Source organism: Centruroides vittatus, unplaced genomic scaffold, assembly GCF_030686945.1.
Source record: "Centruroides vittatus isolate TY-2023 unplaced genomic scaffold, ASM3068694v2 contig_18, whole genome shotgun sequence".
NCBI lineage: Eukaryota > Metazoa > Arthropoda > Arachnida > Scorpiones > Buthidae > Centruroides > Centruroides vittatus.
This window is the reverse complement of record NW_027121101.1, coordinates 397,332-424,519: the sequence shown is the minus strand read 5'-3', so window position 1 is coordinate 424,519 and position 27,188 is coordinate 397,332. Positions and strand designations below refer to the sequence as shown.

General features: G+C 31.2%; 3 protein-coding genes across 5 annotated transcripts in view; 2 read left to right on the top strand and 1 right to left on the bottom strand.

The window, feature by feature from the left end:
* Positions 1–15,538, top strand: part of LOC136969541 (tubulin-folding cofactor B-like) — a 389,641-nt gene extending 374,103 nt beyond the window's left edge. Inside the window, exon 3 of the mRNA XM_067263748.1 lies at positions 15,518–15,538. The gene's annotated coding sequence lies outside the window, so the exon portion shown is untranslated. The remainder of the gene's footprint in view (positions 1–15,517) is intronic.
* Positions 1–24,978, bottom strand: part of LOC136969529 (ribosomal oxygenase 1-like) — a 38,822-nt gene extending 13,844 nt beyond the window's left edge. Inside the window, exons 1-11 of the mRNA XM_067263719.1 lie at positions 24,841–24,978; positions 14,234–14,345; positions 7,237–7,348; positions 5,653–5,752; positions 5,126–5,239; positions 4,232–4,338; positions 3,557–3,664; positions 2,993–3,027; positions 1,983–2,077; positions 1,000–1,083; positions 820–924 (exon numbers count right to left, since the gene is read on the bottom strand). Coding sequence (XP_067119820.1) covers positions 820–924; positions 1,000–1,083; positions 1,983–2,077; positions 2,993–3,027; positions 3,557–3,664; positions 4,232–4,338; positions 5,126–5,239; positions 5,653–5,752; positions 7,237–7,348; positions 14,234–14,345; positions 24,841–24,882 — 1,014 coding nt within the window. The 5' untranslated portion in view covers positions 24,883–24,978. The remainder of the gene's footprint in view (positions 1–819; positions 925–999; positions 1,084–1,982; positions 2,078–2,992; positions 3,028–3,556; positions 3,665–4,231; positions 4,339–5,125; positions 5,240–5,652; positions 5,753–7,236; positions 7,349–14,233; positions 14,346–24,840) is intronic.
* Positions 24,979–25,141: 163 nt separating this feature from the next.
* The window catches only part of Nab2 (Nuclear polyadenosine RNA-binding 2), a 28,755-nt gene continuing 26,708 nt past the window's right edge, over positions 25,142–27,188 (top strand). For all 3 annotated transcript variants that reach the window (XM_067263669.1, XM_067263668.1, XM_067263667.1), the window contains exon 1: positions 25,142–25,292. In XM_067263669.1, coding sequence (XP_067119770.1) covers positions 25,251–25,292 — 42 coding nt within the window. In that variant the 5' untranslated portion in view covers positions 25,142–25,250. The remainder of the gene's footprint in view (positions 25,293–27,188) is intronic.

Below are 27,188 nucleotides of genomic sequence, written 5' to 3'. Positions count from 1 at the left end.
TCTATCTTAAATGAAACATTCTTTACAACTACAAGAACTTGATTTTGTGATGGTTCAGCAAATAAAAATTATTGAATTAAAACTAAAATTTTTACTTCAAAAAACTGAAAATATTCTTTATCATCACAATAAAGAATATTTTCAGTTTTTTGAAGTAAAAATTTTTCAGTTTATTTAATACTTTTCTGAATTGACAAATGCATCTACAATTATATATCATAACTTAATTTTTTATATACTACTTGAAAAATTTAGATGAAAACAACAAATTTCTACTATTGTTCTGTTTAGCTTTGAAGGAACTTTTGTTATATATACTGGTATATTATATTATTAAAAAAAAATACATGCTTTCACATAACTGTAAATATTATAATTTTGTAAATGCATGAAAAATTATATTTAAAAACATCATATAATAATTGAGATATTATGAAATAGAAGTATATATACATAATTGTCACATATGTAAATTCAGGTTGCTAAAATAAATAGATAATTGACAAATGAATTCTGGAACATTACATCAATTTAATTTAATCATAAATCATATCTTAAACTTTAAAATAGTAAATTTTATATTCTTAAAAAAAAGTATCATTTTTATTCATCAATTTTCAAAATTTTGTGCAAAAATTTAAAATTTTTAATTAAAAAACATATACAGATATAGCTGATTAAATTTTAACATTCTTATTACTTTATAACTATCATTTAGTATTAAGAAACATAACTATTTAATTATACATTGAAATGATCATCAAATATTAATCTTCTAAAGTTATATTTAAATTTATATTTTAGAAATACTATACTTACATTATCAGCATTAGATACACCCATATATTTTGCATAATCTAAAGGCAAAGATTTTCGAAATTCAACATCTTCTTCTACTGCTATTTCTAATGCTCTAGGAATGCACTAATAAACAAATAAATATTCATATGTATAAAATCAGAATACATATTCTTATTTTGATTATTTCAGAAAAAATACCTTTAATAAAAAATCTCCCCATGTATTTTTTTGAAACGTTGATAATGTGACATGAAGAGAATGACTATCTTTTGAAGTTTTTGCCTGAATATTAAACCAAAGTTTTGTTATTTTAAATGAAGCAACAATTACAAATAGTATACAATATATAAATAACACCTAAAGAACTACTCTTTGATTTGCATGATAAGTATGAAGCAGGAGAAATAACGTCAAAGTTTTAAATCTTAAAACTTCACTTTGAAACATTTAATGAAACTATTTCTACTTTTGGACTAAATAGATAAGAATAACTATTTTTCATCTGAAAAAAAGCAGTTTACAAATTTAAGAGTTGGAAATTGTAACATCATAAGCATCACATTTTGTCTACTTTTGTCACATTCTAAATTTATAATTTTTAAGTGATAAATAATGCCTATGTAATGTCTTCTATGTGAGCATAAAAATTCTATAATGGACTTATCATACAGGTGAAATGACAAGATGATGTAAAAATAGGTTTTAATTGAACAGAATATGCATTTTGGGTATTATACCCCATTTCAGTTTTGTTTACAGCATATCTAATATTTAAAAACAAAAATTTGTTTGCTATTTTAAAGTATTACAGAATAACACCATGTTTATTTATATATATACAATGTATATTAAAGCCTATTTTTACACTATTTTGCTGTTTTTCCTGTATGATAAGTCTATTATAGCAATTTTATGCTCACATAGAAGACATTAATAGAACCAGGACAAGCTGCTTTTAAATCAGCAATGCCTATGTAAATTTTCAGAAAAAAGAAAAAAATAAAATAAAAACAAGAAAAAAACCTAGTTAACTTATATTGCAACATACTATACAATTGTAATTTAAACTGTTTTTAAAAAATACTAAAAATAAAAGAAATAGAAAATATTTGAATCTTTTAAAATTTTTCAACATTATTTAGAATTTATTTTCAGAAAATACTCAATCGAATATTACTTACTTGGTGAATTATTCCACGAGGAAAATAAAGAAGATCACCAGGCAGAAGTTCAACTGTTAAAATAGGTTCACCAATTTCTTCTTGATTAAAATTTGCTGCAATAAAATTATATATTACATTAGCATCACAAAAAATTTAATAATGACTTTCAAGTAAGTGAATAATTAACATATAGTTTTACAAACATCTATAAAACTATTCAAAATGCTTTATTTTATCATTAAATTTTATTAAAATATAAAGAATATAGATTAATTGTAATTATATTATTATTGAATCCTTTTGTAAATATTGCTAGATTTTCATTGTAAATTTATTTATAATGACAATACCAAAAAGGTTATTACAGTCAATTCAAATAAAAATCAAGCTTAATCAAATTATAACTATCTACAGTATATAAATGTACATACAAAAAGCAACTTTAATCATGGCTTTATTTTTTACATTCATGCTTAAAATCACAACTCAAGCTGCTAAAGAACATTAATTTTGCTTTGATTTTAAGCTTTTATTTTTATTCAGTTTTTAAAGTTGAATTTGCATTCAAACTTAAATTATTTCTCTGATTTTTATTTTTTGAAATTACAAGTAACTTATACATTAAAATTTAAACTATGCAATTATTTGTTTGTCAGAAACAAAATATTAATTATAAAAACTAAAAAGAAATTTAAATATTTAATCTTAAAACTGGTCAATAACTAATTCTATCAAAAAAATTTAAACACCTCACATGATATTAAAAATAGTAATTATACCACAGATATGTGTTTTGTTCCATTTAATCATAATGCTATAATTAATACTGTAGAAATATGATTAAACAATAATACAATTACAGAATTTATTATACATAAACTGCAATCATCAATATAACCAGATTAAAATTAAATGATAGATTTTGATATAATTTTTAATAAAATTACTGAATTTACATTGCTCTTTTCATTATTTAAGGAAATTCACCTAAAGCAACTTAATTTAATTACATTTTAATTAACACCTACCACTGGAATATCTTGGAAGAGTTTCATTAGCATTTCTAAAAATAAAATGTTTAAAATATAAATTAAATTTATATAAAAAGTCTTGATTTATCATACAATAAATAAACTCTGTTTAACTGTATATACTGACAGTATTTATTTAATTATAAGTTATTAAAACTTGAAATCTGAACATCTATAAGCCTGATAGTTATATTAAAGCCAAATGATTGCCAGATTAGATCAGGGTATATTACTGCTACTATTAATAGTAGCAGTAATATATTCTGATCTAATCTGGCAAATGTTTGAAATCTTTTAACAAACAAATTGCTTATGACATCTAAATTTCAAAATAAAAAACAAAAAGAAAGTAAAATGAAAAATGAAAATTCAAATTTTTAAAACTCCACGTACAGTACATATATCAGAATATTTAATTCAAGTTTAAATTGAATATGAATCTCGTGATTTAAATTGTAAACTTAATATCATATAAATGATTAAAGAGAAATTATATATGCCATTAAATTTTATAATAAAAAATTATTTAAATTAAAAGTAAATATAAAATATCAATTACACCTTGGATTATAGAGTTTCCATTCTTTCTTTCCTTCCAATTGAAGAATAAATGCTTCAATGTCATCATAATGTGGAGCAAATCCTTGAGATCCTGGTGGTGTTAAATAACTATAAATAAAGTGATAGATTAATATTACATTTCCAATTTAATAACTGAAATAATTTAAAATAGTTTTCTTTATATTACTTTTATGTTCATATATTAAATTAAACACAATAAATAAAGAATCTAACCAATCAATTCGAATATTTAGGATTCAATTTAGAATTATATCATTAAAATAAAGAAAAGTGATTCAAATTGAAAATATCTTTATGTCCACATAGAAGTATACTTTGTTGATTTTGGCATATTCTTAATTTCATAATATACCTTTTTTAGTTATTAAAAAAATTGATAAAAATCAATTTTTAGGACCAGTTTTTAATCTATATATACAGTATAGAAAAAGCAAATTGGAAAGTTGAAATAAATGTAAATTGTAATAGTTAAACTGATATTTATTATGCTATAATCATTAATAATACAATTTGTGAGATACAAAACTGCAATATCTTATTAATCTTTAAGCAATATCAAATTAGTGAAAATAATAAAATAAAATTGATAATTAAACATTTTTAACAGATATTTTTATAGTAGTATACAAGATGAAATAGACATGTAAAACTTACACATTTGCACCAACAAAACTTCCAAAGTGATCTTGAAGAACAGAATTTAGTTTCCAAATTTTCTTGCTGTATGTTTGAGGATTTAAAAACCTGACTGAACATCCATTCTGCAATGTAAATATGAATGATATTGTTGATACTATATAATTAAGAATATATACAGGCAAGTCCACATAAGTTGACACCCCAAGAGGAAGTGGAAATGTGTCGAGTTACCCGATATGACGACTAAAACGAAATTGATAAAAACCACAAAACTACAATTAGGAAAATACAGTAGTGCTTTATACAGTACATGCAATGTATCTCTGACCATCCATCTCTGACACTAAAGTTGGTCTCTACTCCAAGTATCTCAACAATTTCCATTGCTTTTAGTTTCAGTATCAGCCCCTCAATTGTAGGTGAAGCAACTGCATATGGGCTTTCATGCACTGTGTTATCTTGATGTAGTCCATTAAGAGTTCATTGTATGAAGACCATACTAGTATAACTATGTCCTTTGACTTGTCTGCACTATATACACTATACACAGTTCTATCATCAATTTTTCCCCCCTATGTATTTGTAATAAAAGAATATAAACAACATTTCTGTAACTTATTTTGCTATTTACTTCTTTTTAACTTCATTTGATAAAATATACTATACTTAGGTAAAACTCAAGTAAAACAATAATCCAATTCTTTTTATAATAAGTTGGTTTTATTTATAATGCACTTAATTTTAAATTGTATTTTAAAAATTAAAAAAACATTTTCAGTCAATTTTCAGTTGGAAGAAAATCAATTCTAATCATAATAGATATAGATAAACTATAAATGACAGATATCTTTCATTAAAATAAATTTACTTAAACATAAAAATATACATAAAATTATTTTAACTACTAACCTTATAGTAATTCCATACAACTGATGAATAAGCGCGGCCAACTGGATTCAATGTCTCTCGTTTTCCATCAACATACTGTGTAATATCAATGTTTTCAGAATAACAAATTCTTCTCTAGGAAAAACAAACAAAATAAAATATTTAAATTATGAATTAACAAATAAATTCCCTAATTTTACATTTAAATGGATGCTCATTACATTTTTTGGATTTCTCATCACAATTAATGAAAAATGACAAAGTTTTAACAAAATCGAATCAGTTGATTAAAATGCAACTGCCAAATAACAGATTTAAACTGCTGACCTTTGAGAAACTGATCTAATATTAGGCCAGTTGAGCCAACACAGCCCAGCAGTTGCCAATGTATTTGATAATTTTAAATAGTGACAATAATAAGCTTACAGTTACATCATCATTTGGCAGAAAAGTCCATTACTATTAATTAATATTATAAGCTTTCATTATTGCTATTATTTAAAATTTCCAAATTATTAAAAGCAAATTATACAAAATAATAAACGTACTTGTTTTAAAATTTTATCAAACTCTTCACAACTAAACAACTTGTTATAATAATTTTCATTTTTTCTTCTTACAAGCAAAGGCTTTTTCTCCCATAAATCTCTAAATTAAAAATATAAATGGTATATATTATTTCTTTATCTAGGAACAAACTAATAAAGAAAAACACCACAAATCTAATTTAAATTAGTAACTAAATTTTTTCAAGAATACAATGCAGACTTTCTTGAAAGATACATGAAAATAATTAAATACATATAAAAAAAATTATTTTAAAGGATTTTTAAAACATCTTGTTCCATTATAACTAATGGTATTAATTTTTAATAATTAAAAAGATTACTTCAAATATTAAATTAATTTCTTAAATATTTTCCATGTATTGAATTTATAAAAAATAAAACAAAAAAAAAACTATCATTTAATGAAGTTTATTCAAACACTTTGAAAAAAGAACTATACATATAAAAAATAGAATAGCTAAACTAAAATCCAAAATCAAAATAATTTTTACAACTATTTTGCATTCAAACTTTAGAAATAAAATATGTTTTTAATATAGTTTTTAGAAATCAATAATATAAAATAAAATATTTTGAAAACTAATAGAATGCAAATTAAATAAATCCATATGTGAATTTTACTGTTGTGGTAATATATAACATATAACATTAGTTTATTTATTTATTTATTAAGATTACAAAGATAAATGATCAATGTATGAACATTGTGTATGCTCAATCAATGATAAAAGTTTATCATATATTTTCTAAATGTTTAATACTTATATGTAATAATTAAATATGTTCAATACAGCTTTGAATACTTATGGATTGTTTATACATGTATATATACATATATAAACAATCCAGAAGGTGAAAGTAATAGCTGGCTGAGAGTCATGGAAAACTGTGGGCACTAAAGTCATTATCCCCAGTCAGTGCCATGAGTGATCAGTATGGTTATATCTAAATTAATAACTCTGGAAGCAAAGATTAGACAGATGTCCAGGTAGCATAATTGGAAACACATCTGCAAGATAAACAACAGTTTCAGGTTTGAGTCCTGCTCAGAACCAATTCTTTTTTCCAGAAATTCTAAATTAAAACTAATTTATTATAATTATTAAAATTATCACAAGATGACAGCCTAACCACCTATTTCTAGTTGAATTACTTTACACCTAATTATTATATTAGTCTTATTGCAACTTGATAATACAACAGATCATTTTGTATTGATAATAAAATTCCAATAATTAAATTCTGATTATAATAAGCAAAGTTCTGTAAATATATTTTAATTTGAAGATTTTAGGTCTTTCTCCTCTGATAACATTCAACAATTGTTAACAGTACCCGTGATTATAAAAAGCAGATTTTACTGTCAGTACTAAAGTTAACACACTAAAATGCTATAAATGTCAATATTTCAATAATTTTTATTACTAATTTAAAAATTTATTGTTATTTATTTACAATACAAATTGTAACTAAAATAAATAAATATTTTAAAAATACCTAATAGCCAATTACAGTATTTATAATAATATAAATTCTAATAATTGGTTATATTAATTATCCTACCTGAAGAAGTCATCTGGTAAAATAGGATTTAATAACCACTCAATACACTTTTCAGCAAGTGTGTATGAATTTTCAGTTTCTAGATAATTATCATTATCTAAAAATTCATTATCTGCAATATATTAAAAATTTAAATAAATTTATGTTTTAATTTAAACTTTATTATATTTTTATTACATTAAATTATTTATTATATATATATTAATAAAGATAAACTATTACAAAATATGCATTTATAACCTAGCTCTAGATATAAAGTTTTATTATTTTATAGTAATTCATAGATTAACTATAACTGAAAAGTCAATCAAATTCCTGTGTCAACATTTTGAAAATATATTATTGCCAACATTTTTTTATACAAAAATATTGAAAAAGTTACATAAAGAAAAAAGCATGCTACATACATGGTGAAAATAATATATACTAGTGATGTAACGAATAGTATATTCAGCCTCAGCCGAATACCGAATATTCGGCCAGGAGCGTGGCCAAATGGCCGAATATTCGGCTTGATTAATGCACATACGAAAATTGGCATGCAAACTGCATTATAGCAAGAATCGCGCACCCTGCTCTATTTGGCCCACTGTCACTATGATTTTTTCTTCCAGTAGGTCTAAATTATTTTAATTAATTAATTAAATTATAATTTAATAAATATAAAATATAAATACGACTTTACAAAGTTGGAACTTTGTCTTGTCTTTACTTCTGCCGTTCACACCATCAGCAGTCCTTTAGAATTCACAGTCTCTCGGAACGGCGGAAGTAAAGACAAGACAAAGTTCCAACTTTGTAAAGTCGTATTTATATTTTATATTTATTAACTCTTTAAGCACTAAAATTTTGTTTTTACTACATATTTGTAGACTGAATAGTACCCTAAGGATACACTTTAGTGGGGACATATGGTCTAGTTTCTCCCCAGTTGTGGAACAGTTCAAATATATTATTGGGGGTTTCCATTTGTGAAGTTTTGTGATATTTTGTTGCTCTTGTTTTTGTCAATATTTTTAAAATTAACATGATTTCAAATGTTATCTTTTGCATATAATGAGAAATGCTCATTCTTTGCTTTATATATAAAATAAATTATATATTAGTTACTCGTCTTCTAGAAATAGATAAATAATTCTTTCATTAAATACGATAAGTTTCAATAAAACGTTTTGTAAATCATTTTAAAATATTGTAAAAATATTAAAATATACGCAAATATGAATATAACATAATTAACTAAACAATAACATCAATGCCCGATACATTCTAACCTACACGCCATCAATGCCATAAGATATCTGGCTAGATAAAGGCTGTAATATTATTTAATTACAAAATAATTTAATACTAGAGTTAGATGCTATTTCTTATTAAGTTTAATAATTATAGTTTAATGTTCAGCATTAATAAAAGTTACCAAAATGATTAATTTACTGTGTTTTTGTTATTTCTTACTCGTGTTTTTAGGTATTTGGTATTTGGCCGAATAGTGATTAAATATTCGGTATTCGGCCGAATAGTGATTTAAATATTCGGTATTTGGCCGAATAGTGAAAAATAGGCTTAATACCGGGTAGTAACCGAATATTCGTTACATTAGTAATATATACTTAATTCTATGATATTTACAGAATATCATAGAATTAAGTCTAATGTAAAATGTTTGGATTTTCACATAGTTTCTTCTACAAACTTGTATTTTCTAATTTATTTTCAGATGGACAGTCATTTTCACTAATTAGTACTATGAAATCATAAAATAATGACATGAGAGAATGGCCACATTTGGAATATCCAGCTATATTTGAATATCTTATTAAAAGTAAAGCCTATAATTACCAATAAATGATTCATGATAGGAGTCTTGACTCTTATAATTATTTTTCAAGTGGGAAAGTAGGTAAAATTTTAATTAATAAATTGTCATAAAACATTTGTGTCTTTAAGACAAATGTAGAGCCATCACAAACCCTATCTGAAAGTCATCATTCTGTATGGACTTGTGTGTCTAATGATGACAAAGTTATTTATCTAGCTGGATGTATATGCTTGGCTGTATATGCTTGGCTCATGTATTGAAACCATCATTCTCTATGGCGCCCCCTTCTGGGCAGAGGCGGTCGACAATGTTCGCACCAAAAAGAAATTAAACAAAGCTCAAAGACTCTCCCTTCTCAGGTTGTGCAGAGCTTATAGGACTGCCCCGACGGCTGCTCTCCAAGTTCTTTCTGGAGTCCTTCCCCTCCACATTAGGGCGAAGGAGGAGATGTGGCGGTGGCACCTGCTCAACGGAGGGACAATCGACGGACAAGACAGTGAACTTTACAAATTTATGGAGATTGGGCTTTTTCCCAACTTGAACGAGCCCCTTCTTTCCCACCTTACATCTAACCTAAATGGTAAGCCCGAGGTCTCAGAACCCCATCCCAGTATCGCGGGTGATATTTCTATCTTAGACTTTCATGACAATCCCAACTATTATATACAGATATTCACCGACGGATCTAAAAGCCACAGCAAGGTGGGATCAGCATTTGCGGTTAAGGAATGCAACAATAGCAATTTCTCTTACCAGGCAAGCTATCGTCTTGCCAGTATCTGCACAATTACTCAAGCTGAACAGTTCGCCATTCTGCAAGCTCTTAAATATGTTAACAACTCTAAGATCAGGAATCGACATATTAGGATCTGTTCTGATAGCCAAGTCGCTATCAGGAGAATAGTCAACAATCTTGGCTCTCTCTCTCTTCTTATTCGGGAAGAAATTCTCTGCTCACAAAACAGCGTGGCCTTCTCATGGATCAGGGGCCATACAGGGGTGGAAGGGAACTCTTTGGCGGACTCCCTCGCAAAGCAAGCTGCTGCTTCCTCTGCCACCCCCACCTACTGGGAAGCCTCAGACATCGCTATTAAAACCACGATTCACAGTACCGCCATCCAGTTGTGGCAACGCGAGTGGGAAGACGGAGACTCTGGAAGAGCGACCTACCAATACTTTCCAAACATCTCGTCCAGACTTCAAAACAAGAACTTCTGCGCCAACTTCCATAACACACAGCTCCTGACAGATCATGGAAATTTCCAGCAATACCTACATCGATTTGGACTTAGGGAACATCCCTATTGTGACTGTGATGACATCTCCTTACAAAATGCCACTCACTTGATCTTTGACTGCACCAAACATGACAATCACCGGATTAATCTGGAAAGAGTAACGCTAAAAAAGGGCTTCAATTGGCCCTGTCCACCACAAGCTCTCGTGGAAGATCCGGATATTTTTGCAGCCCTAGAAAAATTCATCTGCGCTACCGGCGCACTGGACCCTACCTTTAACTAGTTCGTCCTACTGTTATTGGACCTTTTGTATGTTTATTACAGTATTAATGTTTGTATGTTTATTACTGTATTAATGCACCCATTACGCCTTACTTAGTTTTTTCCTTGTCATCTTTTTTTTCAACTTGTAACTTATGTATTCATTGTATATATTTTGTATATTATCTTTTGTTTGGTTAATAAATGTGATACAGGTGCTGATGAGTCTTCCTACTTCACCATCTATCCTATCTTACTTTTTCTTCACCTCCCGTCTTCCTCAACTCTTCTCATCTTTCCTATCCCCCTTTCACATCCAGGCAATACCTATGAGTAGTCCTGGGTCTTCATCCCCTTTGTGCTACTGCTACTGCTACTGCTACTGCTACTGCTGTATATGCTTGGCTGGTTACCCATTCTCTTCTTAAATTTTCATCATGGAATCTAAGCAGGTGTTCCATGTTAATAGATCTGTCTCAAGACCTGTACTGAGAATGAAATTGAGAAGACCTACCCTCGTTATTAATTTATTAATAAATTTGTTTTGGTTTTGGAGGAAACTTATTGAATTACCAGAAGAAAATTATCAAAAATTAATATATACAAAATTTTCACGGATTAATGATAATTCTTTTTTGAAGCCATGGCCTGTTATAATTAAAGAACTATTAAATAATATTGGACTGTCCTTCTCTAGCTATACATATTTTTTTAAGTAAAAGTTTGTTTCTTCTGGATTTCAATCAATGACTAAAAGACTTATATTTGTCACAAGACATTCATTATTTGAGTGAAAGGGGTCGGGATGCTGGAACTTGTCTTATTTAATGGAATGTGGACTCCAGTGTTATATTTATTATCTAATTTGAGTTACAAAATAAAGTCATTTGCTGCACAATTTATATTTACAAGTATGTTTTTGATAAATTTAATTGGTAAAATAATTAATGTTTTACCAATTAAAATGCTGAGTGTTCTTTTTGTGGAATAACAGTGATGAATATGAAAAAACACCTTGATTCTTGAAATATTATTTCAGATATCTGAGTAGCTACACTGACATCTGATTTCTGTCGTCAAATTTTATTCAGTGACAGTTTTGCCATGTTAACATTATATAAATTATATAAATTTTTTGTTCATATATCAACTTTAATGTAACAATGTTATTTAATCCCTCTTTGTAATAACTCTCATTATATCAAATAATAAAGCTTGATTGATTGATAAAAACATTTTCATCACATGGAAATGAATAATTATTTAACTGAAACAGTTGAATACATGAACAATCTCGATGCATCATGTTTTTGTGTACATCACATACAGCTTCAAATCACTTATCAAGTACTCTCTGGCTATTATGGTGACCAACCACTGCACAATATCTTCCAGAATTGATTTTATAAGGCATGTCACCAATGAGAAACTAAAAATTGCAGACCTATACTAACAACTAGTAGTATCTTAATAGCTGCCAAAGACATATGCTCTCCTGTGGCAGAATTCAAAAACACATTCTGGGAACTTGTGGATATTATGTAAAGATGAAGGTAGCTATAATGAAGCCAAAAACATTTCTTCAATAAGCATAAAATCAGTTGTCTTAATTAAGCAGTTCTATAGGCTATAATTTTTTTAAAACATTTTTGAAGCTTATTTAGGAAAATGAATAAAAACAAAATAATATTCAATGTTACTTAAACTTTTAAAAAGTATAGCATATAATAATGTTTCTCACTATTTTATTAGCCACGAAATTTATTTAATTTTTATAGATCATAAAGCCTCTTCTTGAATTTGAACATGAAACAATTGTTATGAAATTGAATTTAGCCAAATCAACTGCTGGATTTCTGATCAAGCTAATTTTTGGAGCTAAATAAACTAATTAATAGCTAATTTTAGCCCAAAAATCTGACAGTTGATATTTAGCTATTAATAAATCAAATTTAGTTATTGTTTATATTTATATATGTATCATGATAAAGGAAATTAAACTTTTTAAACAATACAAAACTTTAATTTTGAGTATCTATGAAATAAAAAATTTTTCTTATTGAAAAAACACTGTTTCAATAATCATTATTGATTGTATTATGATCAGCAATGATGTATTTGTATATAATATCTTGTCTTAGTTTCTTGATAAATTTATGAAATTTCAAAATTCAAGAAAATTACTGATTTATGGGTAATTACATCAATAGAGAAAGCTGAAAACATTCTCAGATTAACGTTATGCTAACTTACAAAAAATGATAAGCTATTTAAATTTCATACAGTACAAATTATTATTAAAAATAAAATTAGCATATGTTTGTGATACTGTTAATTAAAGACGTTTTTCTCCAAGATACAATTTTATTTTAGCTTGATTTTGATTTAAACAAATTTTTAATAGTCTGAAAACAGGTCTTTTCAAAAGAATCTTCAATGTCAAGAAAATCAATCAATCAAAGAAATTTCCTTCACATCCAGGACTTTCTCAATTTGGAAAAGCAAATTGTGAAACAGACTCATGAGACTTACCAGATTGATAAACAAACTGAAGGAAATGGAGAGGAAACCTTACTCAAAATAAGTGTCTTGCAGATATCTATCAATAACTTGTCCAATGTCATTAGCATAAAAGACTTTAGGTTAATAGGTCTAAAAGCTTTTTCTTCAGAGTAAAATTTCTTGCCAAGCTTAAGACTGAAAACTACATTAACCAGCTATCACCCAAAGGTACACAGCCAAATGCCAGACAGGCAAAATAGATGTGACAAAGAATGGGGGCAAAATAGCAATTCCAAATTGCAAGTGAGCTATAATAATACCATCAAGCCCAACTGAATTGAATGGATCTAATGATTTAATGGTCCATTTGATCTTAGAAGTGAAAGTGAAAACCACCAATGTAGCCAAAATCCAAGTGGATCTAGATAAGGGTTTAGTAAATGCCTAAAAATTAACAAGAATCATTTATTCTGGAGTCTGGGAAATGAGCCTCAAATAAATAGAGGATAGTTTCCAAAACAGAGACTAAACACTTATCACTGACTGGAATAAAAGAACCCAATTTAGACAGGATTCCTTAGCTAAAATCTTTATGAGTCTAGAACTGCTATGAACATTAGAAATTCCTTCATGAAGATCTTTTTTCCCTTCTGAGAGCTTTGTACATAGTGAGATTTCTATTATATTAATGCCAAATGATTGCCTTATTATAGCCTGATATAATCTGGTAATAATTTGACATTAATCTAAAAATTGGGTTTACAGATTTTTATATTTGTTTGATACATTCTACTCACCAGTATACTTAGCTTGGTACTTATTATACTACCTGGGTACCTTCTAACCCTCTTAGTTGGACTTGGCTACAGATTTCAAGTGAGGAAAACACTACCAAGACACTGCAGCACTGATCATAAAGCCCTTCACCACAACAAGGTAGAGACATAATAGAGGAGTATGATGGATTAAAGAAATTAATATCATCACATTCCTCTGGCATTATAAATACATGAAGAACATAAAAGAAGACAATTTATGATTTTTAAAGATGCTCTTAGTAAATCTAGACAAAGGAAAAGCTGTTAGGTAAGTTTGAAGTTGCAATTTAAAAACCAACAGATAACCCAAGTGTTACTTGAAGAAAATTACAATATATAAAATAATAGTGACTTACCCTCTAATTTTCCATTATGTTCATTAGTTATATTTACAAATGAGTCATTTTGTTTATTTTTAGTACTTTTCTTTTTTGAGTTTTTCAAATTCTTAGGGCAACTCTTTGTTTTCTGTTAAAAAAAAAATGTTTTTATCATTAGAATGCATATCAACGTACTCTCTAATGGAACTTTAAAAGTAAAAAAATAAATTTCATTAACAAATATACACTATACAGTCAACTTGCCTTAAAACAAACATCAATAAAGTGCATTTTGCCATTGCCCTGGCAAAAAACCATTGTCACGATGTTAATTTTCACATGATAAAGTGAACAAACATTTTACCAGTGTTAAATTGAACTGTAAATTACCTTCACAACTAAGAAATAATCCTACTTCCAATAATGGTTGCTTTTTACATTTTTCAACATAAACAATAAAAAAGGTACTGTAGAATATTCCATTTCAGTAGAATAGATTTTCTTCTCCCAGTAAACAGGGATGGGTACAACCTCCAATTGTAGAACAATTCAAACATCTGGTTTTAGTAGACCATTCTATTGTACTCAGAAAATAGGGGTTAAAGTTTAAGATGCCCACATTTTTAAATGTTATGCAGTCCTATGCAAACATTTGCTAGCTTGAATATTGGGAAGTGTATACAGTGATGCCAGTTTTGGCTACTTTGGGCTAAATTTGGTTCCTTTTTTACTCTTTTGGCACCAAAAATATTTTCTAATTTTTCAAACAATCTTCAAATCTTCTATAAAAAAATTTACAGATTTCTTTTAGCTTTGTTTTGCTTAACCACTCTGATATACTGCTCCACACTTAAATGGTAAATACTGTCTCCTCCTCATTTTAATTGATTCAAAAATCATTTAGAACATTTATTAAGCCTTAACTTTCTAAATTATACAACCTTGACCTAGACCCTGAAAATCATTAATACAAATTTTCAATAAAGCAAACTAATTGCTCTTCCCCCAGTGATTTGTATTAATACAAGTTGGCTGTATATCTATACTATAAAATAAGCATCTGTATGGTAATAAGAAGTTGCAGATTCAAGTCTGATTCAGATTTATTTTTTTCTCCAGAATATTCTAAATTATTAAATTCATTTCTAAGATTAATATAATTACTAATATTATTGCAAGATGGTAACTTAATTGTTCTACCTTTAGTCTAAATTACATAATTTCAATAATTAGTCTAACCAAAATATAGTTTGAAGAATAAGGATAAACTAGCCACTGTAGCTAATCTGCTGAATTAATCAATGCATCTTTAATACGGAGTGCAGTTGAAGAAATGCTGATGTTTTTAACCTCGTTAATAGACCATCTTCAGGCTTGGACAGATTAAAATGGAATTGCAGTGTCAATTAGGACCCAGCTTTCTTCCTAACTGACATTGGAGTTCCATTTTTATCTATTTATATCTGATAAAGGCCTATTAGCCAGGTCAAAAACAGTATTCCTTCAATTATTACTGGCAATTACATGGAAATGCACTATTAATAATTGTTTTTTGTTTGTTCTTCTAAACAAAGACAAGACCAACACTTAACTTGATGCAAGAACTTTATTTCATTTTTTATGGTGATATGCATTTCAAGTGTCTATAGCATTCTTCTTCACTCATCAGTTTCTTAATAAAGTTATACATAGCCCTTCTAACAATATTTATTATAAACAGAAATCCACGAACAACCATCTTAATAAAGACAGAACCTTAAGATCCAAAACAAGCATTTAATACAATCTAAAATCAATTCAAGTTAAATTGTAAATTTCCATGCAATAAAATTTAAAATCCAGAACATGTTAAGTCAGTTTTTGGATGTACAAAGCACCTTAATATCTCCATAATTCTAGGTAAATTAACATCTTATTTTTATCAGTCTCTTGAGCTAAACTTCTGTATTAGATTTGGCGGTTAATGTTACCTTAGGTAGCCAAGATGGCAGCTCGTCTCTAATTCCAGCAAGGAAACAGTGGGACGCACGTTCTAATCTAACCTAACCTATTCTAATAAATTACCATAATTATTAACAACCAAATTATTAGAATAGGTTAGGTTAAGTTAGAACGTGCGTCCCACTGTTTCCTTGCTGGAATTAGAGACGAGCTGCCATCTTGGCTACCTAAGGTGACATTAACCAATTTGGCTATGTGAACATTAAGAGTCCATCAACAAAGGCTTTGTTAGCACTGAACTTGCCAAATGCATTTTAGAAAGGTATACCTAGTAAGCCCCACATCGAAATGATGTCACCTTACTTAAAAATGACTGCAGTATGGTTATTTTTGACCCTACTATTTTTTTTCATATAGAATGTTTATACCTGAAAGAATATAGTTTTTCAAGCTCATTGCTTGAAAGGAACCATATTAAGTGTGGTAATATATGTGGACATACATAGGTGCTAAATATTTTGAAAATGGTCATGTCAAAAAATAGTTCAATGTAGAACACAGTCATTTGAATAAAAAAGAATTATGTCTTCTCGAAACCTGGTATCTGCAAAAGATATTTTGAAGTGTCTTCATAATATTGAAGGAAATCAGTGTGATGTTTAGTAGGATGATGATATGCAAGTATCGTATATTTCCGCAGATAAGACGAGGTATAAATTTTCGTCAAAGTTTTATAGTTTTAGCATATATCTGTCCTATAAGACAGCCCCCAAACTATCAACAGCCTAAGAATTAATTTAGATCATCAATCATCATCTGGATAATAATACTATATAGCATATATGGAATAATAATTTTTCAAATGAACAAATTTTATTTTCTTGCATCTGGCAGCACTGCCTTGCGATTGTTGCAAACATTTGCAGCGATTCAGGCATTCCAGTAATGACTATTCACAAAACCATCATATGGGCTATTCTATTTTGTGGACATACCCTACTCTCTACTGGTAAATAATTACAGTTTGTCCATTTTTTTCCTCAGTAGCTCAATAAACATAACTTTTAATATTTATTTTGTTCTAATATTGTTTTTATTGTTACACAATTCAATCTAATTTTTTTTGTATCTGTCCTATAAAACAACCTGGATTTTGGCGGCCTTTTTTTATGATTCAACTATTGTCTTATCTGCGGAAATATATGGTACATATTCCGAACAATGACTGTTCCTGCCAGTGAATCAAATTACTGTGAATGTAGAAATTCTGATAGATAAGATGATGTATCAATGAGGAAAAGATCTCAAAAAGAAAGTCATTCATTAAGTACAGGTATTCTATTGTTTTTAGTTGATTATTATAAAATAAAATTTTCAACTGTAACTAAATAGTACTGGATGATAAAGGAAGTAAAAAAGCAGATATTATTTTTGAAGATGTTGTAGTTATCTACAACATCTTCAAAAATACACTGGTAAAGAAGGAAAAAAACAGATAATCATGGAATCAGACTGAACCCCAGATAAATGTTTGCCACAAAATATTAGACATTAATTAAACACTGGTTCTAATGGATATACAAAAAAATATTAATTACTAGACTGCATAGCCAACTAGTCTTGGATAATAGGATCTTAAAATAAATAGTGCTCAGATGAGAAAGCCCATCATGAACTTGAAAATGAGGACTGAAAAATGTCATTACAAAAAATAGATGCTTTTATTAATGATATAAAAAAAATGATCTTATCAAGGAAGCTAAAAACTGAGAAGTGGATAACTTACAACTGCAGATCGTAAGTTATCACAGAACGTTTTGCAGATCAGCCCTTACGCCCCAGGCATAAGGGCTGATCTGCAAAACCTCCAATCTCCCACCGATTGGACCATCTATGATCCCTGGAAACTCTGGAGACATACAAAGCTGGGCTGCGCACAACCTGCATCAATTCTAAAGATGCATGTAACATTTCTCAAGCTTGGAAGCTCTGTTACGAAGGGGAAGTTCCCCACAGCTCTATTTAACATACTGTACATCCCTATCCCTTCGTTTATATATAGAATATAATTACATTATTTTGTTGCGCCACGCATGTTACATATGTCAACAGCACGAATGATTCCATGGCAACACGAGCGCACAACGGTTCTATTCGAAAGTTTGAATACGTTCTGAAAGAGTTTTGAAGTTGTAACGAATCTGAATAGTTATAACCTGATGAAGACCGAGTTAATGGTCAAAAATGTTTGTTTTCAATTAACTATTACTGGTTTTTTCAAAAATTGTTGGGAGTGAATTATTTACTACACCAGTATACAAGTGAATGATTAATACTTTATTACTAAGAATTAACTACTGTTGTTGTTAATTAAATATTTACTAGTAAAAATAAATACAAATGCAGTTATTTTAGCATTTCTGATCATATTTTACATATTAAAGTTTTGGGCTCTTGACGAAATAAACACAAAATTTAACAGGTAAAACAAATTTATTTGGAGCTCTAGTACAGAGAGTATCAGCAGTACCATGCACGTGGTCAGAATGAATGTCCAGGAGACAAAAGGCTAAAACTAGGGGCATGGTAAGATGTTGCCAGGTTGGCCACATACTCCCTCCCCAGCGATAACGCTCAGGAACTTAGAAGGAAAACGTACAGTTCGTCCAGAACGAGTTGTCCATGGGCAAGGTGCCTGGATTCATGTGGTGTCATCCGGTGGGTGGCCATTTCTAACCACAGGTCCATTGTCACTGTTGGAGAATGGCGGAGAAGTGGTTGTATCTTTAAGAAAGAAAGCACGTTTGAGGTGGTCGATTGAAACAGTTTGCTTCCCTCGAGGTGTATCCAAGTCGAAGTGTTTCTCTGAGCGTCATAAGACATGGAAAGGGCCATCATAGATTGATTGTAATGGTTTGCATGATGCATCATGGCGCACGAAGACGTGTGAGGCAGTCATCAACTCAGGGTGTAAAAATATATTTTTAAATGCATGGTGGACATCTCTGACTGGATGGATCGACCTCATATGATCCTTCAACCTGCAGATCAAGGTAGAAAAATTATTGGCAGTAGTAGTCTCATGGTCAGTGAGGAGATCAGAAGGTAGTGCAATGGGTTCGCTGTGCGTGATCTCTGCTGCTGTAGTATTGTAGTTGGGGATGACATAGGATCTTAGCCCCAAGAGAATGGTTAGGAGTTTAGCAACCCAGTTATCAGTCAGCTGACCTCTCAACGAGGAATTGAACTGACGATGCCATTGTTCAATTTTTCCATTTGCAGCTGGGTGATATGCTGTTGTCTTAATGTGGTTAATTCCCAGGGCTTTGGTGAGATCAGCAAAAAGTTGGCATTCAAACTGGCAACACCTATCAGTGGTTATAATGCATGGTATGCCAAAGCATGCAATCCATGTAGAAAGGATTACATTGGCTATAGTCTCAGCTGAGATGTCCACAACCAGTATGGCTTCTGCCCAATGTGAAAATCGATCTATGATTGTGACTAGATAGGTAAAACCTTGGCAAGATGGCAATGGGCCCACTATATCCACATTGATGTGAAAAAATGGTGATCGACTTGGCTGTAGGTCCCCACTGCACTATTAGTATGTCTTCCTACTTTGACTCTCGGACAAGGGATGCAGGTTTTAACCCACAATCTGACATCTTTCCTTATTGATGGCCAAATAAAGCATTTGCTGACCAGGTCCACTAAACCCCTGATTCCCGGATGTGCTAAACCATGTAATGAGTCAAAAACTAGCCAGCAGTAATGTTCAGATACATAAAACCTGTGTTTGCCAGTCGAGATATTGCATGTCACTTCAATACCATTATCGAGGCAAACCTTTTGAAATTTCAGTGAACATGTTTGTGACTGTTGAAGTTGAGCAAATTCTTGGTCCACAGCTTGTGCAGCGGCAATATCTTCCAGGGGTATTCCTGTTGGGAGAAAAATGGAGCTGATTCTTGAGCAGACATCTGCTGCTACATTGTCCTTCCCTGGTATGTATCTGATATCTGTGGTAAATTGGCCTATGTAGTCTAAATGACAGAGTTGGCAAGGGGATGCTTTATCTGAACACTGCCGAAATGCATAGGTTAGGAACTCATGATCGATATATATCATGAAATTCCTGCCTTCTAAAACATGGCGGAAGTATCACACTGCTGAACATGCCATTAAAAGTTCACGGTCATATGTGCTATAGTTGGCCTGTGGTTTAGTTAGCGCTTTAGAAAAGAAGCCTAGAGGTTTGATGATGAAACTATTCTTTTGTTGAAGAGCTGCTCCTATTGCAAAGTTTGATGCATCCACCATCAGCATCATTGGAAGGTCGTGGAGGGATGGGCCAAGAGGGTAGCACCTGCTAGTTCCTCTTTAAGTCATTCAAAGGCTGCGATTGACTCTGGGGTCCATTGCACTTTTCGTTTATGTCTTTTCCTGATGCCTTTGCACAAATCAAAGAGAGCTTATTGCATGTGTGCCTGTTGGAGAGTGAACGTCTGTAAAAGTTGACCAGCCCTAGAAATTTTCGGAGCTGTTCTATGGTATTCAGGCATGGAAAGTTTCGGATGGTTCGAACTCACTCAGGCAGGGGAACAATTCCTGCTTGGGAGACGTTATAGCCCAGGAAAGAAACCTCCTGTACACCAAAAACACATTTTGACAGGTTGATGTTGATGGCATGCCTGTGGAGTCTCGTGAATAGTGTTCTTAAATGGAACAAAATATTGTGAATATATCTTTGAAATGACTGGGCAGCATTGCATAGTCCAAACGGCAATTTTAAAAATTGAAATAAGCCGAAGGATGTGATCACAGCCATTTTTGGAACATCCTCTGGTGCCATGGGTATGTGGTGGAATGCCCACACCAGGTCTATTTTAGAAAAGATGGATTTGCCTCTTAGTTGGCAACTGAAATCTTGAAAGTGGGGTATCGGGTACCAATCTGGTATAGTGATAGCGTTCAAGGCCCAGTAGTCCTCACAAGGACGCCATGAACCGTCCTTCTTCAGAACAAGATGTAGGGGGCTGCACCAGCAACTTTTGGAGGGCCTGCATATTCCCATGTCTATCATCTGTTGGAATTCCAGCTTTGCCTGGGCAAGTTTATCAGGAGGAAGTCTTCTTGGCTTAGCGGTAACTGGAGCTCCTGTCGTGACAATTTTATGGTAGACATTATGGTCACTAACTTGTTGATATGTAGGTTGTTCCTTCAGGAGGTTGGGAAACTCCAAGAGAAGCTTGGAATACTTCTGTTGAGGTGATACCATTACACAGTTTGCTGATTAGTGGTGGTGGTAGTTCCTGGGGTTGCCAGGTGAGTGAGATTATCTCTTAAGCACCTATTCTTTAAATCCACAAGAATGCCGAAGTGACTTAGAAAGTCTGCTCCTATAATAGGGTGCTGTACACATCTGCTAAGGTAAATGGCCAGCAAAACGTTCGTCAGAGTCCAATATCAAGTTTAAGGAGGCGCTCCCCATATGTAGGTATCACAACCATTAGCTGTGTAAAGTTGATGATTACTGATATGTCGTTTTTCTAGAGTAGTGGGAGGTAAGACAGAGATGTCTGCCCCCGAGTCTACCAGGAATCTGCGACCAGTGGTAGTATCAAAAATAAATAAGTGATTGGATTCTTTGAATTTTTTCGTCGGATTGGAGAATTATTTTTACAATATTAAAACAACGTCTGTCCAAAAAGGAACCACCATTTATTTCTTGCGTTCGTAGACAATTCACACATTCGGCAACTGACCTTTCTTTTTAGGCTGCTTTGTTGCCGGAAGTTAAAAATGTCTGTTTTAAAACACAAAAAACGTTCAATTAAAATTACAAAAATTTCTAAAAAAGAACCGGTGACATACAGACTGTTGTAAACATCCATCCATGCTTGGGGTTGTTGCTGCTTTTATCTACTGAGAAAAAGCACTGTCCAGGCTTTTTCTCAGTAGATAAAAGCAGCAACAACCCCAAGCATGGATGGATGTTTACAACAGTCTGTATGTCACCGGTTCTTTTTTAGAAATTTTTGTAATTTTAATTGAACGTTTTTTGTGTTTTAAAACAGACATTTTTAACTTCCGGCAACAAAGCAGCCTAAAAAGAAAGGTCAGTTGCCGAATGTGTGAATTGTCTACGAACGCAAGAAATAAATGGTGGTTCCTTTTTGGACAGACTTTGTTTTAATATTGTAAAAGTGATTGGATGTTTTCTCCCCGCTCCTCTGAGTCGCAGAGAGAGTGGGACTTAGTCATTTCCCGAGGCTTCCTTGATGACACATTTAAAAGAACAAGGTGGGGTGCACTTCTGGGCATTAGCTTTGAATTTGAAGTGATAGCAACAAACATTATAACCCAGTAGATTCAAACTGGGAGAACCCGTTGTCTCTCTGAGCGTGAGGGGCAACATGCTCATAACTCGTGGATCAAAATGGCAAGTTCTGACACAGGTTTCTCCAAACAAGAGAGCCGATCTGTCTGGTGTACAGTTGCACCACTGGTGAAACATATGTCTGAATTGGGACTGGTTATCTCCATAATTTTGTCAGCCATAGTGGCCAAGGTATGGAGACTGTCTTGCTTGGTCACTATAACTGAACGCACGTTGTTAGGCAACCTCTGTAGAAAGAGCGTTCTAAGAAATTCATCCGTTACTTGTGTATCAGCTAGTGCCCGCATTTCTCTTAGTAGTGCTGAGGGCTTTTTGTCTCCCAGCTTGATTTCTAGGAGTAATTTTTTTGCCTTCCTACTTTCGGATTCTTCAAACTTGTCGATTAATCGTGTTTTTAGGTCCGTGTAGGGAGTGCTCGTCAATGGTTGGGATATTAGATCAGCAACCAATTCGGCTATTTCACAGTCAAGCGATCCTAGTACATGATGGTATTTCATAACCACTGTTGTGATGTTAGAGACAGCGAATTGTGATTCCACCTGTGTGAACCATACTCTAGCGTTCTTTCTTCAAAAGGGTGGAATTTTCATCGATACTCATGCTACCTCGACGGGGTCTTCGCTCTTGATATGAAGGAAATATATAACTAATAAAAATACTCACAGAATTGGGTAAATAAGTTCTTGTGATCACGTTTGGATCACCACTTTGGGTTCTTGACGAAATAAACACAGAATTTAACAGGTAAAACAAATTTATTTGGAGCTCTAGTACGGAGAGTGTCAGCAGTACCATGCACATGGTCAGAATGAATGTCTGGGAAACAAAATGCTAAAACTAGGGGCACGGTAGAGTGTTGCCAGGTTGGCCACAAAGTGATGGGTCAAAATTGACCCATATGGCAGTTCTAGTAGTAAAAAAAATCTTGTGTTAAGAGCATATTCGACTCTAAACAGATTTTTGTTTGGGAAACGTTACTTGTAAGATAGTTAGTCTATAAACAAGACATTACACCTTCCAAATTTCTGGTTAATCTTTTTGATTTGCTTTGTTAATTTTATTCATGTTTTTATCTATTTTATCTTAACTCTTAGTGCCTTTTAAAAGGAAATTCTGATTGGTTGTTTTGAATTAATTCCATTCAATGCATGAGAGCTTCATACATTTTAATGTTATTCTTGTTCCAAAGCTAACTTCCTGTAGATGACATTTTTGAACGTGTCAAAAACATCTGAATCTTAGTTTATTTATTAACATGTAAATGGTCATGGTGTTTCTACAAGCTAATAAAAAATATCTGGCCATTGGAAATTTGGCTAACATTTCACATCTCATGAAAATGACTGATTTCATTTGCCAGACACATAGATATATCCTTATTCTGAGTTATGCAAATTTCACATTTACCATATCATTATAAGATGGAATGCAAAAATTCCTGATATTTTGAAAATATGCTCTTTGATTGTTTTTAATTAAATTTTTAAAACATACCCTAGTGAATTCAATAATGAATTAATATATCTATTTGAAATAATACTCATTAGCTTTTGATGTTTGACTTCAAATACATTCGAACAGGAAGGGAACATTCTTTTAGTAGAAATGCCTGGATGACAATGTTTTTGTTTACAACCTGAACTTGGCCTATACCAATCATATCTGGCAGAGATAAAATCATTAAAGATTCCCCACTCTATAACACAGAAGTACTCTAGATTAAAGAATACTGTACAAACATATTGATAAATTTAACATATTACTATTAGGTAAAAGTTTACAATTGATACATCACGTGTTTTTTCTTAAATTTACTTTCTTAACAGACTTCACTAGTAAACATGGGTAAGATTGCAGATGTGAACGACACTACTCAAAGCCTACAGTCACATGGGCTAAATAGTTAAATGCGATAGTTTTAGTGGAGCGTGCACTGTGCAGTGTGACTCGCGATCGCACAAAGCTGATTTTGGGGACTATCTTGCAAAGGGTCACATTTAGAAGTATAGTTCCTTTGACTTTTTTGCTCCTATGGGTATGCTCTACAGCTCTGTTTAAGGTCCCAACCGTCTCATTTGGAGTTTGCGTTTTTTATGCCACGTTTTTAATTTAGCTGAAAATATACAACAGATCACTTTTTGTATCACTGAAATAATTGTTAACATGAAAGCAAGGATGCAATGGTGTAAATATAACAAAAAACATTTAGAAAAACTTATTAAATCAACATAACTTACGAACATTATAACGAAACTTTAAAACAAAATAAAATAAATACATCTATGATTTCACAAACTACCTTTTTCGATTTCGATATATTTGCTGTTTGTTTCCTTTTCATGTCAGCAATAAAATTCTAACTTTCCCGAACCGTAGGATAAAGCACGTGTTAACAACAATCAATGCAGAACATTATAAACAAAACAATGTTGCCAACCTACGTACCGTTATAATCACCTTTAACAAAATTAATATAAAAATAATGATTATTTTCTTAACACTCGACATAATCTAAAGTATTAATATTTAATTTTTATGTATTTAAAAAAACATTTATTACTCGAAAATATTAATTTAGACAAGTAGCAACAGACGTTTCCCTGGTGGTAGTTTTCGAAGTTAAGCATCTTTCATGATTGAAATCGAACTCGAAGAGGAAAAAAAAATAAATAATAATAATAATAATTAGTTTATTAAATTCGCTTCGAAATGATGGACGGAATTGGAAACGAAGTTACTCAACAAATACGAGTAAGCATAGATTATGAAATTGATTTATGCGTTAAAGAGTTTATTATTCATTAAAAGAATCATTCAATGTGATAAAATTGCCTGTTATGTACTAAATTTTCTAGAATTTTTCTAGAATTAGAAGCCATTTTGACATTCTAGAATTTTGAATTTCTTTCATTTGTATAGATTTATTGCTTTTATAAATGAACCTTTTCTTTTTCTTTCATATAACTGAATCATCATTTATAAATATTTATAAACGTGGAATGTTATAATTTCAATGCATGATACAAATTTAACAGTTTACACTGTGTAATAGGCCCATCGGTGGTCGAGCGGTTTTGTTCCCCGAGCACTGGGAGTTTAGTTGTGGATTCGCACCATGTCGGCTGGTCACATGGAGTTTTCTCCACGTCTAACACCCAAATAGGGGCCAGTTACCTTTAAAAAGACCTCCCGAAAGGCATTTTCCCTAGGAAGATCGCCCAAGTGTTGTGTTGCCATAACAAAACAAACAAATACACTGTGTAATATGTAAATCTTTCGCATTTCAATCTGCATAACACAAAAAAAAGACTCCTAATAAAGGGCATCTGTATGTCGGGTTGATCTTTTCTTAATCCCCCAAGGGAGCTATAAGATTTCGTTTTATTTTTAAATTACTTATTCATTTCTATCATGGAACACTTTTATACTGATGACAAAATTAAAAGTATTTGTTATTAGCCAAAAATTTGTTCTAGCAGTTTGTGGTTGTTCTGTCGGGTACCAACGTACCACTATTTGATTAATGCAATTTTGATATTTGCCATAGCATCAAGGGATTAATTAACTGTGTTAATCGAGGCTTGCATATATATAGGCTATACACGCATATATGTACTGTACATATGATGCCTTTTTTATAGCTTGTACCCCCTTTCATAGTCTGCGGGTACCTCTGTTCTAATCGTCATAGTATAAGAAACAGATGCAAATATAGAAATCTGTAATTTTTATTTTATCAGAAACATTAGAAGTATTTCCTAAACTTGCCAAAATAGAATCTATATATATAATTGAGATGAGTTGATGATGATAATAATAATAATAATAATCATAAGACATATCCATTCCAAACACTCACAATATACAAAACGCATGCACTGAAAAAATTAGCAAGTACACAGAACTCGCCCAGGAAATAAGGCATCTGTGGAGGATGGATAGGGTGCTTATTGTACCTGTCGTTCTCTCTTCTACAGGTGTCATACCACACACACTACACAAAAGCCTGGGCACATTAGAATTGAATAGAAACACATACATCACACTACAGAAGGCCACTATATTGAATACATGTCATATTGTGAGAAAATTCCTGAATACAGACACACACACTGATACACTTTTAATTTCTGTTTTGGTTACTATGCCTTGACTTTGGTCCGGCATAGTACACAGCCACCGGTGTTAACTGAGTATATCTCACTTAACCCAACATAATAATAATAATCAGCACAGAACCCAAACGGTTAGGAGTTGAAAGTTCTTCTCCACGGAGGAGAGGGACAGGATTAAGGCTTAACACTTCCATCAACAATGGAAGTGTTAAGTAACAATGGAGAACAAGAGAAAGTGATGTGCAAGATTTACGGGCGCTGGAGGAAAAAAAAGAAAAAGAGTAATATGTTAGAACATATTTGATTTTCAAATTTAAACAGATTAGTTTGGTTTTTCTCGACTTTTCTTCTTTAGAACATTCGATGAAAATCGAATGATATAATCAGAACACGTCGTGAAAATCGAACAATATTAGAATATTTGATTTTCAGATTTGACCTTTTTTTAGAAATATTTAGTTTGTTGATGAAATTACTCTTTTTCTTCTGTGACTATAACGTAATAATCTTAATCTTCGCTATCGTTACTTTT